The sequence below is a fragment of the Sebastes fasciatus genome, chromosome 9 (assembly GCF_043250625.1).
Source record: "Sebastes fasciatus isolate fSebFas1 chromosome 9, fSebFas1.pri, whole genome shotgun sequence".
In the NCBI taxonomy this organism is placed as follows: Eukaryota; Metazoa; Chordata; class Actinopteri; order Perciformes; family Sebastidae; genus Sebastes; species Sebastes fasciatus.
Genome location: NC_133803.1, coordinates 1,437,113 through 1,455,342, shown reverse-complemented (window position 1 = coordinate 1,455,342; position 18,230 = coordinate 1,437,113). Strand labels below are relative to the sequence as shown.

Here is an 18,230-nt window from a genome sequence, read left to right as displayed (position 1 = left end):
AAAGTATGCATAAAATACATGAAAAACGCACAAAATTCAAAATGGCCGACTTCCGGGTTGGTGGAGCTAATGAAACCCAATGAGGAATATGTCTGAAATAATGAGCAGGATGTACCTACCAAATTTCATGAATATAGAATCAACTTTGTCTAAACTATGGCCTTCCAGGCATTAGGGGGGCTATGGAGCCCGATGGCGATGCCCGAGCCCAATCATTACCGAACTTTGCTTTTTTCGACAGTTCTGTTGCGTGTTCCAATTTTTGTGAGTTTTCGTGCATCCTAAGCGCCTAAACAATAGGTTTCCTTGCACTTCATGCCAGGAACACCGTTGGGTCCCTGGCACGAAGTGCTCGGGTCCTAATTAGGAGCGAGCTAGGAGTCAGGTCATCTGATGGAAGGACAAGCAATCAAATATGGGATTGTGATTTAGGGTTGGATCATCAATAGATGCTGGAGCTCCAAACACAAACTGTAAAGTGAAACTCCTGTATGGAAACAGATCAATATGTTGTTATCTGAGCCTGGCTTAAGTCTATAGAGAATGTTTACATAGGCTACCAAGGAGATATGGAGAGAAGGGTAAGAGTTACTGTAGGTGATAAGAGTTGGCAAGGGTTCCCACTGTGGTCTGGGTTGTATTAGCACCCACCTCTGGTTTCCACAAGGTATTAATCAACTTTACACTTGGCTTACGTTCGACTTCTCTTCTCTCTGTCTGTTCATGGGATGCTGTGAGGGGATCTGAACAGGATCTATGTGTGGTTTAACTCCTTTCAACTTTCTGTGTATGGAGCTTTCTCTATTATTTTATAGGTCTTATCGTTTCCTAGAAATAACGACCCAGAAAATGAACTGATATTTCATCTAAAGATTCCTGGAAAGACCAGAGAAGTCATGAGATAAGACCTCACAGAGACTTCTAGTTCTAAGTTATTTCCAGGAGACTTCCTCTAGTTGTGAGGAAATGAGTGTCTCAGTAGTCCATTTCACCAGCAGCTAAAGTAGTCCTCCTCCGTCACATAGAGGACACAAAGACGGGACAGGTCGTAAACAGGAGCTTTATATGGACTGAGAGTGTCTGGCAGCAGCCTGCTTACCTCTGCAGACAGGGACGGAGACAGGAACGGGACCAGGACCAGTAACAGACTGCAGGGGACGAACCCGGCCACGACTTTGTTCCGGTCCATCCTGCTGAAGGAACCATCTCCTCCCGCACCTCCAGCACACACCTTCACCCGCCTTCTGACTAGCTGAAGCTGTCCTCTCTGACCGACAACAAAGTGACAGGCAAACACACCGAGAGACACCGAAAGACACCGAGAGACACCGGCTGCGGTCTGAACTCAACTCCAGACATCCAACCCGCCTCGGATCTAAAAATGACGCGCTGTTGGCGAGGAAAGACTCTCTCTCTCTCTGTCTCTCTCTTTCTCTCTCTGTCTATCTCTGTGTGTCTCTCTCTCTCTGTCCTACTCTCTCGCTCTCTCTCTCTCTCTCTCGGTCTCTCTCTCTCTGTGTGTCTCTCTCTCTCTCTGTCTCTCTCTGTCAGTGCGCAGTAGAGAGGTAGTCTCCCTTTTAAATCAGAGGTGTAACGCCCTCATAGCTTATTATAGCCTTGATATCAATGTCTGACATTAGAGCCTCTGTAAATAATTCATCTTTATAATCTTTACAACAGCCTCTGAGAGCCTTCAGGTGCCAGATCATATAGTAATAGATGATGTGACGCACCCTGAGGTGCTTGAGGAGCTGTTGAAGCAGAGCAGAGCTGTCAACAGCAGGAGGTACCCTGCTGAGAATGTAACCTATAGTCACTATAGCCAGGACTCCTGGGACAGCAGTAGGTCTACTAACAGCCTACTGATGGATAAATAATATTAACTAACTAATTAGACCTGCAGTAGGTCTACTAACAGCCTACTGATGGATAAATAATATTAACTAACTAATTAAAGCTGCAGTAGGTCTACTGATAGCCTACTGATGGATAAATAATATGAACTAATTAACGCTGCAGTAGGTCTACTGATAGCCTACTGATGGATAAATAATATTAACTAACTAATTAAAGCGGCAGTAGGTCTACTGATAGCCTACTGATATTCTACTGAAAGCCTACTGATGGATAAATAATATTAATTAATTAAAGCTGCAGTAGGTCTACTGATAGCCTACTGATGGATAAATAATATTAAGTAACTAATTAGACCTGCAGTAGGTCTGCTGATAGTCTACTGATAGCCTACTGATGGATAAATAATATTAACTACTGATGGATAAATAATATTAACTAACTAATTAAAGCGGCAGTAGTTTTACTGATAGTCTACTGATAGCCTACTGATGGATAAATAATATTAACTACTGATGGATAAATAATATTAACTAACTAATTAGACCTGCAGTAGGTCTGCTGATAGGTCTGCTGATAGCCTACTGATGGATAAATAATATTAACTAACTAATTAGACCTGGCGGAGTCCCAGCAGGCTGGCGGAGTCCCAGCGGGTTGCTGGAGCACTGGGTCTAAACTGTAACGGCAGCAACAGAAAGTTTGCTGATCCAGCGGGAAGTCCCCTGGGATCAGACCCTCGGCGTTGGGGTTTGCGCTGACTGAATACTACAGCAAACCGCTAACTGAAGGTCCATCTCCAAGAGCTGTTGCCTGTCCACCCATCGAAGTAGTCTCCTGATGCCACCTTTGGATTTAATCCAATAAACAAACTATCAAAACGTACACGGACTCAGTACCTTCAACAGGATTGACAAGCCCCTTGGGACAGATCATCTCTGGAAGGTAACCTGCAAATTGCAATAACTTGCAGAAACTTTCACGGGATTCGCTGCTCGATGACCTATCCTAACCTTAAATATTCAAGGTTAATGCCGAACCTTAACTATCTCACGACAGTCTCACAAATTGTGGGTTACCTTCTAGAAACGACCCTCGGTGCAGCTCTACTTCCTGGTCCTCTCATGTTGGACAGAGGACAGACTGGACGCTACAGTTACTCACTATAAGTGGTATTACAAGACAGGCCGGGCCGGGGCTAGCTGTTAGCATGCTAGCTGTTAGCATGCTCACTTCACTAGATATCTCAGCTACACAGTACATAGACGTCTTTGACGTCAACACTGTAACCTCGTCACACTCTGTTGATAATGTGAGTTCATTGTTTTCTCATAGATAGTCTAGAAAGAAACACTCAGTAAAATACAGTAACTTCAATGACTTACTCTTCCTTAAAGTACATATTGTCACTGCTGCTACAGGACATGCTGGCCTTTAAAAACATTATAGGTATCCTATCAAGTAGGATCTACAATCTACACCTCGGAAACAATGGAGGCTCAGAAAGCAACAACAGTGGAGGTCAACATCCTGTCGCTGTAACACTGACCAGTGGAGAGATAAGCAGGGCGAGTCCATCCAGATAGGCAGGATTTCACTGGCTTGTTTTTCCTGGCGACAGCTCACAAACAGATGATTATAAAGCTTGATCTTGATCGTATCATCAAAAGTCTTCAGTGTGCCTCTTGGGGCCGAGGCCTCAGATGCTTCTAGACTAAGGAGATGGATGTCAGAGATAGTAACATGTTCTCAAATCCCACTGAACAACCTCCAACAGCAGCATTTAATGTGACTAAATCCCAACAAGGCATAAACAAGAGGACCAACAAAAACAGAAAGCACCTCTAGGCACTGAAATGCTTTTCAAAGGCACCCACTAAGTGGCTATTCTAAATATAAACTCAGAAAAAAAAGTTTGTAAGTTTGTGTTTGGTGTATTATTTCTCTGTTGTTACAATGCTAATGGTCATTGTATTTTACATCGTTGGAAAGCCTGTTTATTTACCTTCACAATGATGTCCAGCTTGTAAGAATCATGTATTTATGGGATGAGCAGCACAGCAGGGTAGTGCCCAAGTAAAATTTGCACCGATGGAGTAATAGCGTTTGGTGGGGGCAGTGTCATGGTAGAGGAGGGGGGGGGGGGGGGCATCTCCCATCATTGAAGGCCATCTCAATGCAGTGAGATATCGGGATGAGATTCTGCAGCCAGTGGCGATCCCATATCTCCACAATCTGGGACCTAACTCCATCCTCCAAGATGACAACACTCGCCCCCACAGAGCCAGGGTTATCACAGACTACCTCCACAATGTGGGAGTAGAGAGAATGGAACGGCCTGCCAAAAGTCCAGACCTCAACCCAATTCAACACTTGTGGGATCAGCTTGGGCGTGCTGTACGTGTTAGAGTGACCAACACAACCACGCTGGCTGACCTGCAACGAATCCTGGTTGAGGAATGGAACGCCATCCCACAGCAACGTGTGACCAGGTTGGTGACCAGCATGAGGAGGTGCCAGGCTGTTGTGGCTGCGTATGGATCCTCAACCGCTACTGAGGCTCCTGAAGGTGTATTAAATGAATAAAATGTAAAATAGCCAATATGTCTCGTTTGTTCCTTGTTACTGAAAGAGAGTTCAATCATCCAATCCACCAAACAACTCAAAACAAGAGTCAACACCAACAGGAGAATACACTGTTTACCATTGACGGAGCATTTTGGCAAATTTTTCTTGGGCGCTACCCACATAATCAGCTGTGCTGCTCATCCCACAAATACATGATCCTTACAAGTTGGACATCATTGTGAAGGTAAATAAACAGGCTTTCCAACCATGTAAAATACAATGACCATTAGCATTGTAGCAACAGAGAAATAATCCACCAAACACAAGTTTCCGAACTTTTTCTTTCCAGTTTATATATTTTGGAGGGTATGTATCAAATAAATCAAATGTAAAGTTTATGAACCAGAGGATGTATTTGTCAATACTGAGCTGCAGCTAGTATTAAGTAGTATGAGTAGTATTAAGTAGTGTAGTATATTGATAGCTATCTTGTGCAGCTCCATTTTTACATAATTTTATTCACTTATTTTAAACAATTCAAGTGGTAAACTTGTATTCTATTTAATTGTTTAATTAATTTAGTATTTATTTCACATGGTTTTATTACTATTACCCTTATTATAGCTTTAAATTATATTTATTACATTTTTAACATTATATTGTCGAGCACTGGTCTCTAATTGATCTCCACTTTTTCAATTGTTTTGTCATTTCTGCTATTTATACGCTCCACACTTCTGTGTTATTTCCTATAGTCATCTGTGGAGCATCTGAACTGCTCTGACCTGTATGAAAGGTGCTAATCATGTAAATGTCTACAGACCTACAATGTGAACGTGTTAGACAGAACAGACACATACCTGATAGAAAAGAGAACTTTTCCCTCAAGTTGTTGGACTTGGACAGAAAGAATGGTCCAAATCAAAGCATCAATGACCGAGATATCAGCAACACTGGATCCTACACTTCCCATAATGCAACTCGATAGCATCTGTCTTCAGCCCCTTCCTGCCTCCTAAACACACACATCTTTCAAACTCTACACCTCCAGTTCTGCTGCAGGTTTTCTGTTACACATTTGTAGACTTCAAGCCCAAACTGAGATGACTAAAGTGATGTCACTGAAGTCCCTCAGAGCTCCTCAGAAGAGGCTGAATAATACTACAGTACACTCTATAGTGTGTGTGTGTATATATATACACACACATATATAGACTGAAGAGTACTCCCCATGACAAATAAATGGATTTGTAAAATTGGTGGAGGGGTGGAATTAGACGCGGAGGGGTTGAATGTTACCTGTCCCATCACTCATCATGAGAAGCTTTCAGGGCCTTTAATCCGCTCATTTAAGAGTTCATCTGGTTTGGTTAATTATGAGACAAGTGTTTGAACTGAAGAGATACTGTAGTACTGTAGTTTAATCAAGGAGTGGTTTTATTTATTAGACCTCTGTTCAACGCTGTCCGTTGTCTGTAGTCTGACCTGTTACCTACTGTAGCCTCACAGCATCGGTTTACTCTCAACGAGGCTGATGATCATTAGATGCTGGCTTCCACTCAGTGTCTTCACATTCAAACTAATTGATGGTGAGTTCATCATCATGGGGTTTTAAGTCATTTGGATGAGATATGTCTGTAGTCTCCACAGTCACCAGCAGACACACTATACACAAGGTAACACTGTAAGAGTTACTAGTGTTAGAAGTTAGAAGCTGTTTGCTAGTGACGTTTCATACATGATCTTCCTCAATATGAACAACTCTGAAGACAGACATCTACTTCTGCTTCCATTCTTGGTGTCTGAGACGTGGTGGTGGAAGTATACTGGAGGATGGGACGGGGACTTTTGTCCAGGATGTGCTTTGTTGTTATTTTGAACAAAAGTAAAAGTTTGAAGATTTGGATAAACCCTTTTGATGTATGTAACAACATGACCTTTCCTCTGGTGCCAACCTCAGGACACATATGGTCTCAAAGTCCATCCAACTGTTTATCTGTCTGCTGTGTAAATGAACATCTCACGATGCTGCTGGAGAAGATACGGACTTCTAGTTTCTTCATACATAATAATGAGAAACTTGGTGTGAGTGGAGATGAGTGTTAGGAACAGTAGCTGTGGAGGCGTTTCCTCTGCGGTCTCCATGTTTGGGAGGGAGTGATAAGCAGGGGGGGGAAATGGTTCTCTAATGACAGACAAATAAACAGAAAAATACCACATTCTGACAATGGTGGGTGCAAACATAGCACAACTCCTTCAGACAAAACATGAGACCAAATCCACACTTTACAAAATCATTAACAAAATGTTGTTACGTCTGCCAGAAATCATATCATATCATCATAGTCAAAGAAAACAGTCAGAGGGAGGTCGTCAAAAAGGCAGGAAGCTTCCAAAGAACTTTAAATATGCTTCTCCAGTCAGTTGAACTTTATGACTGCTGTCTGCATCCAGCTCAGCATACAGACTAGAAGCATACAGACCGGAAGCATACAGACCGGAAGCATACAGACCGGACTGGAAGCATACAGACCATACTGGAAGCATACAGACCGGAAGCATACAGACCGGACTGGAAGCATACAGACCGGACCGGAAGCATACAGACCGGACCGGAAGCATACAGACCAGACCGGAAGTATGCAGACTGGAAGCATACAGACTGGAAGCATACAAACCGGACTGGAAGCATACAAACCGGACTGGAAGCATACAGTCCGGACCGGAAGCATACAGACCAGACCGGAAGCATACAGACCGGACCGGAAGCATACATACCGGACCGGAAGCATACATACCGGACCGGAAGCATACATACCGGACCGGAAGCATACAGACCGGACAGGAAGCATACAGACCGGACCGGAAGCATACAGACCGGAAGCATACAGACAGGAAGCATACAGACAGGAAGCATACAGACAGGAAGCATACAGACTGGAAGCATACAGACAGGAAGCATACAGACCGGACCGGAAGCATACAGACCGGAAGCATACAGACCGGACCGGAAGCATACAGACCGGACCGGAAGCATACAGACCGGACCGGAAGCATACAGACCGGAAGCATACAGACCGGACGTATGCAGACTGGAAGCATACAGACCGGACGCATACAGACCGGACGCATACAGACCGGACCGGAAGCATACAGACCGGACAGGAAGCATACAGACCTGAAGCATACAGACCGGAAGCATACAGACAGGAAGCATACAGACTGGAAGCATACAGACAGGAAGCATACAGACAGGAAGCATACAGACCAGACCGGAAGCATACAGACCGGAAGCATACAGACAGGAAGCATACAGACCGGACCGGAAGCATACAGACCGGACCGGAAGCATACAGACCGGACCGGAAGCATACAGACCGGACCGGAAGCATACAGACCGGACATATGCAGACTGGAAGCATACAGACCGGACCGGAAGCATACAGACCGGACCGGAAGCATACAGACCGGACATATGCAGACTGGAAGCATACAGACCGGACCGGAAGCATACAGACCGGACCGGAAGCATACAGACCGGACCGGAAGCATACAGACCGGAAGCATAAAGACCCGGAAGCATACAGACCGGACCGGAAGCATACAGACCGGAAGCATACAGACTGGAAGCATATAGACTGGACCGGAAGCATACAGACCGGACCGGAAGCATACAGACCGGAAGCATACAGACCGGACCGGAAGCAAACAGGCCGGAAGCATAAAGACCCTGAAGCATAGAGACCGGAAGCATAAAGACCGCCTAAAGGCCCCTGTACCCCCTTAAAGAAGACTAAAACAGGTCTACTGTGGCTCTCAGAGGGTTAAGAGCCCCTCCTGAAGAAGCCCAGTCTGCTCTGATTGGCTGGAGAGAACAACATGGTGCATGTGACACAGGAAGGGGAGCCATATCTGATTGACTTGTTGAATCACATGGAAGCGGGTTTGGTCGTGTGCGGGTTGCTCAACCCTCCAGATAGCCAGACAGATGGAAACAAGCACTGAAACATCCGTTCTTCATGATGTTTCTGGAGCTGTCTCACCACAGTCAACACTTCATTAGTCCTCTGTAGATCTCATTATGGGAGAATACATTCAACTAAAGGCCTTTTTAGTAGTCATGCAGACGTTGGGGGTTTTGTCACTTTACACTGTGGACACTCGACAGACAGCCTTGAATTAGTGTGTCGTATGGAACTGGAGCACAGGCCGAGAAAGAAAGAAAGAAACTGATGAATGGTTTGACAGGAAAGAAGAACTGATAGAAACATAAAACTGTTAATCTATCAGTTTAACTTTATTTCACCATCTGTTAACCACCAATCTCAGCTTCCACAGGAATGACGAGACCTTTCAGTGATCCCGGTCAGCTCCCAGCCAGGAGCCATGAATCCATCACTCCATCATCCACTAGTAACATCTCTGCACTGGATGAGACACTCTGCTAAATTACACTGCGACTAAATGGAGCCAACTGAGGACACCACAACAAAGTTACATTATATTTACATTTACTAACCATAAAATGCAGTGTGCTGAGAATACAAAGGCTGTACCATTACAGAATACTAGTCATGTGAACTGATTGAATAACCTTATTGCCTCACATATTGGTGCAGTGCTTTTGTGTTGAAATCATCCTTTTCAGTGCTCTGATCCTTCCTTTATTTCTCTAACATGTCCAGTACGGGGTACTCCTTCACCTGACCAAAGCCTACACATTCCAGGTCCGTACAAGTCCTGCATTAAACAGTGTGGTTCCTAGATCTCAGTGCGCAGGTTGGGAAATCTCTTCAGCAGGGTTGTGGCTTGTTTGGGGTGCAGACGTCCTCCCTGGTGGGTGGTCTGTTCACCTTTATTCTTCATAGCAGCCTGTGAAAGAGGAAGATGATTGGATGGGTGTAATTAAACATATATATATATATATATATATATATATATATATATATGGTCCGGCACACCACTGGCCCGTCTCGCCCGCACCGTCGGGGAAGTGGAGCGTGAGCGAGTGCGATAGGACCTGAAAGATAGTGACGAGAGGTTAACGTCACTCTGCCGTAAAGTGGTATCGGTGCTGTTGTACGAGTACATTAGCACAGTATTGGATCCGATACCTGATATTGGTATCGATATTGGTATATCCCTAAAATATATATTTTAGGGATATATACCAATATCAGGTATCGGATCCCTAAAATTGGTATATCCCTAAAATATATATTTTAGGGATATATACCAATATCAGGTATCGGATCCCTAAAATTGGTATATCCCTAAAATATATATTTTAGGGATATATACCAATATCAGGTATCGGATCCCTAAAATTGGTATATCCCTAAAATATATATTTTAGGGATATACCAATATCGATAACGTTATACAGACATAACAAGGATGCTGAATGAGGCATCCGCGAGGAAAACACTAAATTCAGGGTGACAACTCAAAATGAAAAGATGCAGTGGAATATAATGCAGTCAGGCTCTCAGGAATATAGATTTATGTTACCGCTGCTGAGTCACCACATAATTTACTCTTCCCTCCTCTGAGGGGGAAGTAACCTTTAAATACGCATATGGCACAAGCCTTGCTGCATGTAGGCACACTGGTCTATAATCCTGCACGTTTACTTCTTAATATTCTTCTTCTGCCTAAAACTTTGCCGCGCTACTCCTCCCGTAGCGTTGCCAACACCTGGACAAAAAATACATCAAAACGTGCGGAATGATTGGGAATGGTGTGCTATGACTTTTCTCAGAGATTCGCTCAGCGGATTCCGAAAAATGAATGAGAAAGAATGGGGAATCAACGTGAAGAGAGCTCAAAAACACTCTTTGGGGCCACACAGATTCGCCATACTTTAACGTAGAAACATGATTCAAAGTTTAAACGGGTCACGAGACTTGAGACTTTACTGGGCCAAATGTGCATTTTGATAGCTGGCATGGTTTTCACAAAATCGCAGTTTACGTTTTGTGAAATTTTCAGACCATGGATGCTAATTTTGAAAAAATGTCTTAACCGATAACTGACCCTCGTTACCCGATTATTAACCGTTAACCGACAAGATTTTTGCCTTGTATGCAGCTGCAGTGTAGGAGCTCAACAGACTAGGGGTGGAACGGTTGGGTTCATATCACGGTTTTCGGTTCGGTTCGGTTCATTTATGTTACAGCGAGGAGGTCATGTTCTGATTTCAACATGCTTTTCATTTATTTGGCAAAAATAAGTTAACAAATGTTTGCCTTAACAAAAATATGGCTTACATAAGGAACATAAACACTTCTTCCTTGACAAATCTTAATTGAAAGGTAGGTCTTCTACAGTCATTAGTGCAAACAAAAAAAATGCAGCTTTGTTATTTTCATATAAATATGATGAAATTATAAACTAAGGCCGTACATTGAAGCAGAAGCTCAACCAGAACTATACTAAAAAACGTAGAGCTTTTTATCTCCCACTCATCCAACAGCGGCTCATTGGTCATAATTCTGACTATAACAGTTAAGGCACTCAAACACTGATATATTGTCTATAAGAAAAAATAAATTACAAAAATAAAATCACAAATGTCTGTAATGTAAATGTAATGTTCCATCTTAAGGCTGTTGGTAAATCCTCAACTGCTGCTTGTGCTAGTTTGTACAGGACAGGCACAACAGACTAACATTCACACGTGAAGGCTCACGCTCTTTGACCTTATGCTTTAATTCTGTATTGTTTATGATGGAGTGAGGTCGTATATGCAGCGATAAACACTCTTATAGCATTAGATACTACTTTGGCACGGTGTGAATCTGCAGTGAGAGGCAATCTGAACGCTTCGGGGGGGAACGGACTCTCTGTCAAATCTGCTTTTGTTTCGTTCCGCTAATCGACACATTCGGGTGATGCCGTCGTAATTAAATGTTTCAAGTGTCCACATATAAACCCGACTTCAGTTGAACAGTGTCGGCGTACAGTTTGACACAAATCGTTGTCAGTTTAGCTCGACTATCATGAGCTACTGGGCGCTACAGCGCTGCTAACATTCCTGGTGCGCTGCCAAAACTCTCCAGGTAAAACTCACGCTCCAGAGTTTCTGTTCCACATGTGCAACTAGTAGACATAAACAGCTGTTTGGGTAACGGCGAACTGGAAGGACGTCGCGGACCGAACTGAATGTCCTTACCGAACGGTTCGGGTCAATTACACGAACCGTTCCACCCCTACAATAGACAGTCCCCAGTTCACCGTCCGCGAGCGTTAACTTAGCAGCTACGATGCTGCGTGTAGTGTCGCGTACATGCAGCCACTTTCCCAGTAAAAGTCTCCACCACACATTTAGTTTCGTTTAGCAGGTTGTCAGCTGTGTGTCTACCCGGATCAACGATAGCAACTGTCCCACAGAGTGTGTTTTTGTGCTACGTTAGCATCTGTAGCTCTGCTGGTAGCTTTGTACCACCCGTAGTCACACACAGCGAGTTTCCGACAGACCGTGTGTGTGTGTTGTCGGTGGCGTTCTAGCTGTGAACTTAGGTGTAGCAGACAGTGTGTGTACAGTTTATTTGTCGGTGAATTAATGCTACGAGGCTACAACTCCTCAGCTCAAGCGAGCTATAGACCGAAGCCAACTTCCTGTATCTGTAACGCCGGGTCAGACTCTCTTAAGGTGGACTAGCTTTTCTCAGCTTTTTAATTAATTATTAATATTTCTTCTAACCGTTTTAACCGATAGCGTTAATCGGTTAAAATGCTTAATGTCGGTTAATGTTAAACGGTTAATTATTAACATCCCTACACCGGCTGCACGTGTTCTTAATAAAGAAGGTTATGGATAGCCTCCGGCTGCATTGTATTCTTAATAAAGTGAGTCTTCCAGTGAATGTGTCACTTCCCAGTGTGCATTAGAAAAGATGTTTTGGGCGTCACTTCAGGGGCCCTGTAGAACCGTGCATTCCTCTACTCAGCTTATTTATGGACACGTACTGTATGTCATCTTACAGCACAAACCAGTTCATGTGTGAGTTGTTTTGCTGTGCATGTGTATGTGGACATACCTGAGTCTTCTCAACACAAGTGTAGAAGGAGTTCATCTCGTTAGAGCACAGACCGTCCACAAAGTTGTTCTGCTTCCAACAGGCCATCAGGACCGACATCTCGGTGATACAGGAGGCCTCTGTGGAGAGAAAGCTTCATGTTTACCCTGAAACACCAGTTTAAGTCAGGACTTCGATCATTACCAGTGGATCTAAGCTGGTGGTGACGTTAAAGCTGCTGTCTGGTTGATATGTGTTTATACGTGGTCAAAGATATCAAAGATGGGTTTGTCAAGAAATCACACCACTCTGTAACTTTGATGTTTGAAAACAAGCAGACAAGAAGTGATGTCTTTATAGACCAGGAGTATTTTAACACTAAAATGATTCCTAACTAATGTATACATTAATTAGAATACCTACTGTATACATTAGGTCTCCTAATAGTCTCCCAATTAGTCTCCTGACAGAAGAGTCAGCTTCCATCTGATGTTACAGGCTGAATGAGCAGCTACCGGAAGGCACTGGCCCAATTCCAACCAATTCCCCCCCACCCCACCCCACCCCACCCCCCCACTACCTACTTCCACTCCGTTTGCGTTCACGTGGAGGGTCCGCCATATTAAGTGCCATTCCGAACCAATCACTGGGGAGTGGAAGTGGGTTATAAACCCTCCAACAGTGAGCTGCATCGATGCCAACTTAACCAGCCGCCCTACTGACGACGTGCAACGCCGTTTAGTGTTCGTCATGGAACACGCTCCGATGACAGTTCAATGCGACGACCGGTAAAAATATTTACTGTAAACTGCTCAAACTGAAAGAGACATTTAATTTATTCTACTTTATTGTCATATAGATGTCAACAAATAGAATATATATATATATGTGTGTATATATGTGTGTGTGCATATATATATATATATATATGTGTGTGTATGTATATATATATGTGTGTATATATGTATGTATGTATATATACACATACATACATACGTATATATACATACATACATATATATAGTGTATATATACATACATACATACATACATATACAGTATATACATATATATATATAATATATATTATATATATAAATATATATATATAAATATTATATATATATATATATATATATATATATAAATATATATATATAAATATTATATATATATATAAATATATATATATTTATAAATATATACATATATATATATATTTATAAATATATACACACACACACACGTATATACACATATATTTTTGGCATCATTGGGCAGACATCATAATAACCTTTCAGCATATTGTAATTCAAGTGTTCTGAGAGATAACTAGACTTCTGCTCCTCCTCACGGCTCTGTTTTCAGGCTTTAGAACATCTAGCCTGTGACAGGAGACTTTGACCTGTAGACCGAGTGGTCCCGCAGTCTTTCTTGTCCTTTCTTACCTCCTTTCTTCAGTTTGCGGTTCGCTACCGCATCTTTCAGAGCCAGAGGCCTGTTGGGCTTCAGAGCTGGTTTTCCGTTGTGTCTGCTGAGCAGCTTGTTGACCTTCTCCTGGAACAGGATGCCTCCCTGAGCCGCCATGTCACCTCCTCAGCTCCCCCGCTGCTCCTCCCGAGCCTTAGCTCAGTGCTGCTGCAGCTGCTGCTGCTGTCTGGACCGAACCGAACCGAACCGAACCTGTCTGGACCTTCAGTCTTCCGTTCAACGCCTCATTCCTTCACCGAGCTCCTCAATGTGGCGCCATGTTTTGCTGTAAAACGTAATTCAGTGTCGTAAACGTGTCGTACTAACCAGCCAATGAAAAAGGGTCGTGTCTAGAAGGGAACCCGTAAATTGCGAAACCTGATGTGAGATCTGCAGAAACCTACGAAAACTCTCGCGAGACTCGCTGCCCGACGACCTATCCACCTTTAAGAGGAAACGTGGTGGAAGAAGCTTAATAGCAAATGGACAGGAGTTTAAGAAGTACATTGATAATTTACAAAATAAACCTAATGTAATATGTATACAAGAGACATGGTTGAAACCACAGTGGGATTTTGTTGTAAAGGGATATTCTGTAGTTAGAAGGGATAGGGAATCTGGTAATGGTGGAGGAGTTGCAACATGCATACAGAATGAAATGAGTTACAAGATAATGCATGTAAACACTGAGCATGAATCAATTGTTGTTAAGGTGTGGACTGACAGAGGTGATATAGATATAATTAACTTTTATAATCCATGCGGGAAATTAAGTCAAGGTATATTGGAGGATGTAGGGGGATCATTGCAAAATAATGTAATATAGTGTGGGGATTTTAATTCACATAATTCATTGTGGGGGAGCAATAGCACAGATGCTAATGGTGTAGTTGTAGAAGAATTTATAGATGATCACTGTTTGGTGTGTATTAATAATGGGGAGGGAACACGGTATAATTGCACTCAAAACACAGAAGCAGCACTTGACCTAACATTTGTAAATAGTACTTTAGCAGGTGTAAGCACATGGAAAGTAATAAAGCATACTACAGTGGGCAGCGATCACTACCCCGTAGTGACTAAAGTTGGTGTAAAAATTTATTTTGATAAGGGAAAGAAAATTCTAGATGGAAGTTGGAAAATGCTAACTGGGCTGCTTACCAAGAGATAAGTGCAGCGAGATGTGAGGGAATTAAAGAAGATTATCAAATGGATGTAAACATATTTAATGGTGAACTAGTTAATGAAATAATTCAGTCTGCTGAGGAAACAATCCCAAAGAGTACAGGAACTAAACGTATTAAGAATGTACCTTGGTGGAATAGCGAATGTAGCAAAGCCATAAAAAACAGAAATAAAGCATTTAGGGAACTCAAAAAACTTCATTCACAGGATGCTTTGATCCAGTATAAAAGGGCACAGGCAATAGTAAGGAAAACAATAAGAACCCAAAAACGCACATTTTGGAGGCAATATTGTAGCAGTATAGGAAGAGAAGTACAGCTTTCAGATGTCTGGGGCATGATCAGGAGAATGGGTGGGATCAGAAGGAGTTATAAATTACCAGTGATGAATAATGGGGATCAAATGGCTGTCAGCAACCTAGAAAAGGCTGAACTTCTGGCGCAAACGTTCAGGAAAGTTCACAGCTCCGACAACCTAACAGATGAGGCCAGGCGCTGTAGAAATAGAGTTTTATTGGAGAAATCTAAAATATTAGAGAAAAAAGAGACATCAGAAGATCCAATAGACCTGCCTTTTAGTATGTTTGAATTGAGAAGAGCAATAACTTGTGCACGTCAGACCACACCTGGTAAAGATGGCGTATGCTATAAAATGTTAGAGAACATGGCAGATAACACTCTGGTCACTGTGTTAAGACTGTATAACAGAGTTTGGGAAACTGGACAACTTCCTTCAGTGTGGAAACAAGCCGTAATAGTGCCTATTCTAAAACCAGGGAAAGACCCATCAGATCCATATAGTTACAGACCTATTGCCCTAACCTCTCATTTATGTAAAATTATGGAGCGAATGGTTACAGAGAGATTAACCTATTTCCTGGAAAGTAAAGCTCTTTTATCTCCACATCAAAGTGGGTTCCGTAGGGGTCGCAATACTATGGACTCTGTCTTATGCTTAGAGTCAGACATCAGGAAAGCACAGACCAACAAAGAAGTAGTATTAGCTATCTTCTTTGATGTGGAAAAAGCATATGATATGCTCTGGAAAGAAGGGTTACTCATTAAATTGAATTCATTGGGAATTGGTGGTAGAGCATATAATTGGGTGAAGGACTTTTTATTTGACAGGAAAATACAGGTAAGAGTAGATGCAGAATATTCAAATGTATATACAGTGGATAATGGAACTCCACAAGGAAGTGTATGTAGTCCGTTATTATTCAATATAATGATCAATGATATATTTTCTCAGGTTGAGCAAAATATAGGAAAGTCTATGTACGTGGATGACGGAGCTCTTTGGATAAGAGGCCGCAATGTATCATTTGTTAATAAGAAAATGCAAGCTGCAATAGCTGAGGTGGAGAAATGGGCAAACAAATGGGGATTCAAGTTATCAGTAGCAAAAACACAAGTTATTTGTTTCTTAAAACGGCGTAAAATCGCACCCATTTCCCTAAAACTGTATGATCAACCTCTGGAGCAAGTCAAAGCTGTTCGATTTCTGGGGATTTGGTTTGATGAAAAGCTCACATGGAACATTCATTTAGATAAAATCAGGAGCAAATGTAAAAAAATCATCAATATACTGCGTTGTTTGACAGGACAGGAGTGGGGAGCAAGTAGAGCATCTTTACAAAATATATACTGGGCTCTCATGAGATCTGTCCTTGACTATGGGTGTGTAGCTTACATGTCAGCAGCAGAATCAAACCTCAAGAAATTAGATGTACTGCAAGCTCAGGCTTTGAGAATCATTAGTGGATCATTCAGAACATCTCCGGTATCAGCAATGCAAGTGGAAGTGGGAGAAATGCCCCTACGGATTAGAAGAATAAAATTAATGCTGGCATACTGGGTTAATCTTCAGGGTCATTATGAAACTCACCCTACCAAAAGTGTTTTGATAGACTGCTGGGAACATAATGAAACAAACTTCATAAGTTTTGGGTGGGTAGGTGATGCAAAGGCAGAAAACATAGGGTTATGTCAATTCCAATATTGCTCTACAGTTTCAGTTTCCTCCATTCCTCCCTGGTTATTCCCCTTACCAAATGTTGACCTCAATATACAGCAGGAATTGAAGGAGAAGTCAAAGAAAATTCCAGCATGGCGCATAGTCCAGAATTATTTGGATCAGCACTTCACAGACTCCGTGTTCTTATTTACAGATGGTTCCAAAGATCCTGAGACAGGGTGTGCAGGTGCAGCAGTTTATATCCCGGTGAGTGAGACCTACATCAAGAAACGAGTATCAAATTATGTGTCAGTATATACTACAGAAATATTGGCAATATTATTGGCCCTGCAGTGGATAGAGAGGGAAATAAAAAATACCGTTATTGCATCTGACAGTTTTTCAGCACTCACAAGCATAGGATCTGGTAGATCATCAGTCAGAATGGATTTAATTAATGAAATATTTCTCATTATGTATAGGATGGAAATAAAAGGCACAGGTACACGATTCATATGGGTTCCTGCTCATGTTGGTGTGGAGGGAAATGAGCAGGTAGACATTCTGGCCAAACAAACACTAAGAATTAAGAATATAGAATTACAAATTCCATTAAGTAAAGCTGAGGCTAAACCATTCATCAAGAACTATGCACAAAAAGTATGGCAGGAGTACTGGGATGAGCAGGAAACTGGAAGGCATATGTACAATATACAGAAACAGGTTGGAGCAGGGAGAAAGGTGGGCTGGAAAAGAAGGGAAGAAAATATCATCACTCGACTAAGAATTGGACATACAGGTCTTAACCAAACATTATATCGAATAGGCAATCACCCAACTGGGAAATGTACACACTGTAACCAGCCAGAAACTGTTGAACACGTACTGATACACTGCAGTAATTACACTATCCAGAGGAATCACCTTTTTCAGACACTAAGGAAGGCAAAACATCACGACTTTTCAGTGTCAGGTCTATTGGGGAATAAAGCAGATAATATATACAGTGAAATTATTCAGTTTTTGAGAAAAACTGATTTAGTTAAAAGAATCTAGAGTTTTCATTATCATTTTTTTTTTTTATTTATTTAATTTTGTTTTTTTAGTTCTATTTTGTTTCTGCACAATCTTCTGTTCCACACTCCAGTCCAGATGGTGGTGCACCTCTAAGATGGT

The 18,230-nt window shown here is 42.2% G+C and overlaps 2 protein-coding genes across 4 annotated transcripts in view; both read right to left on the bottom strand.

Moving 5' to 3' along the window:
• The window catches only part of LOC141773441 (neurotrypsin), a 67,705-nt gene extending 66,224 nt beyond the window's left edge, over nt 1-1,481 (bottom strand). For all 3 annotated transcript variants that reach the window (XR_012595111.1, XR_012595110.1, XM_074645281.1), the window contains exon 1: nt 1,100-1,481. Coding sequence is in view for 1 of the 3 variants with exons in the window: in XM_074645281.1 (XP_074501382.1) it covers nt 1,100-1,189 (90 nt within the window). In the remaining 2 variants the exon portion in view is untranslated. The remainder of the gene's footprint in view (nt 1-1,099) is intronic.
• A 7,181-nt stretch (nt 1,482-8,662) lies between these two features.
• On the bottom strand, nt 8,663-14,268 carry chchd1 (coiled-coil-helix-coiled-coil-helix domain containing 1). The gene is made up of 3 exons (XM_074645485.1): nt 13,892-14,268; nt 12,465-12,583; nt 8,663-9,294 (listed from the first exon to the last, which is right to left on the bottom strand). The coding sequence occupies exons 1-3, from the start codon at nt 14,028-14,030 to the stop codon at nt 9,184-9,186; spliced, it is 369 nt and encodes a 122-aa protein (XP_074501586.1). The 5' UTR covers nt 14,031-14,268; the 3' UTR covers nt 8,663-9,183.
• Between the last annotated feature and the right edge of the window lie 3,962 nt (nt 14,269-18,230).

Coding starts and splice junctions, on each gene's coding strand:
- chchd1 (XM_074645485.1), bottom strand. CDS start 14,030: ATGGCGGCTCAGGGAGGCATCCTGTTCCAGGAGAAGGTCAACAAGCTG. Junction 12,584..13,891: donor CCGCAAACTGAAGAAAGGAG/GTAAGAAAGGAC, acceptor TTCTCTCCACAG/AGGCCTCCTGTATCACCGAG. Junction 9,295..12,464: donor CTTGTGTTGAGAAGACTCAG/GTATGTCCACAT, acceptor CCTCTTTCACAG/GCTGCTATGAAGAATAAAGG.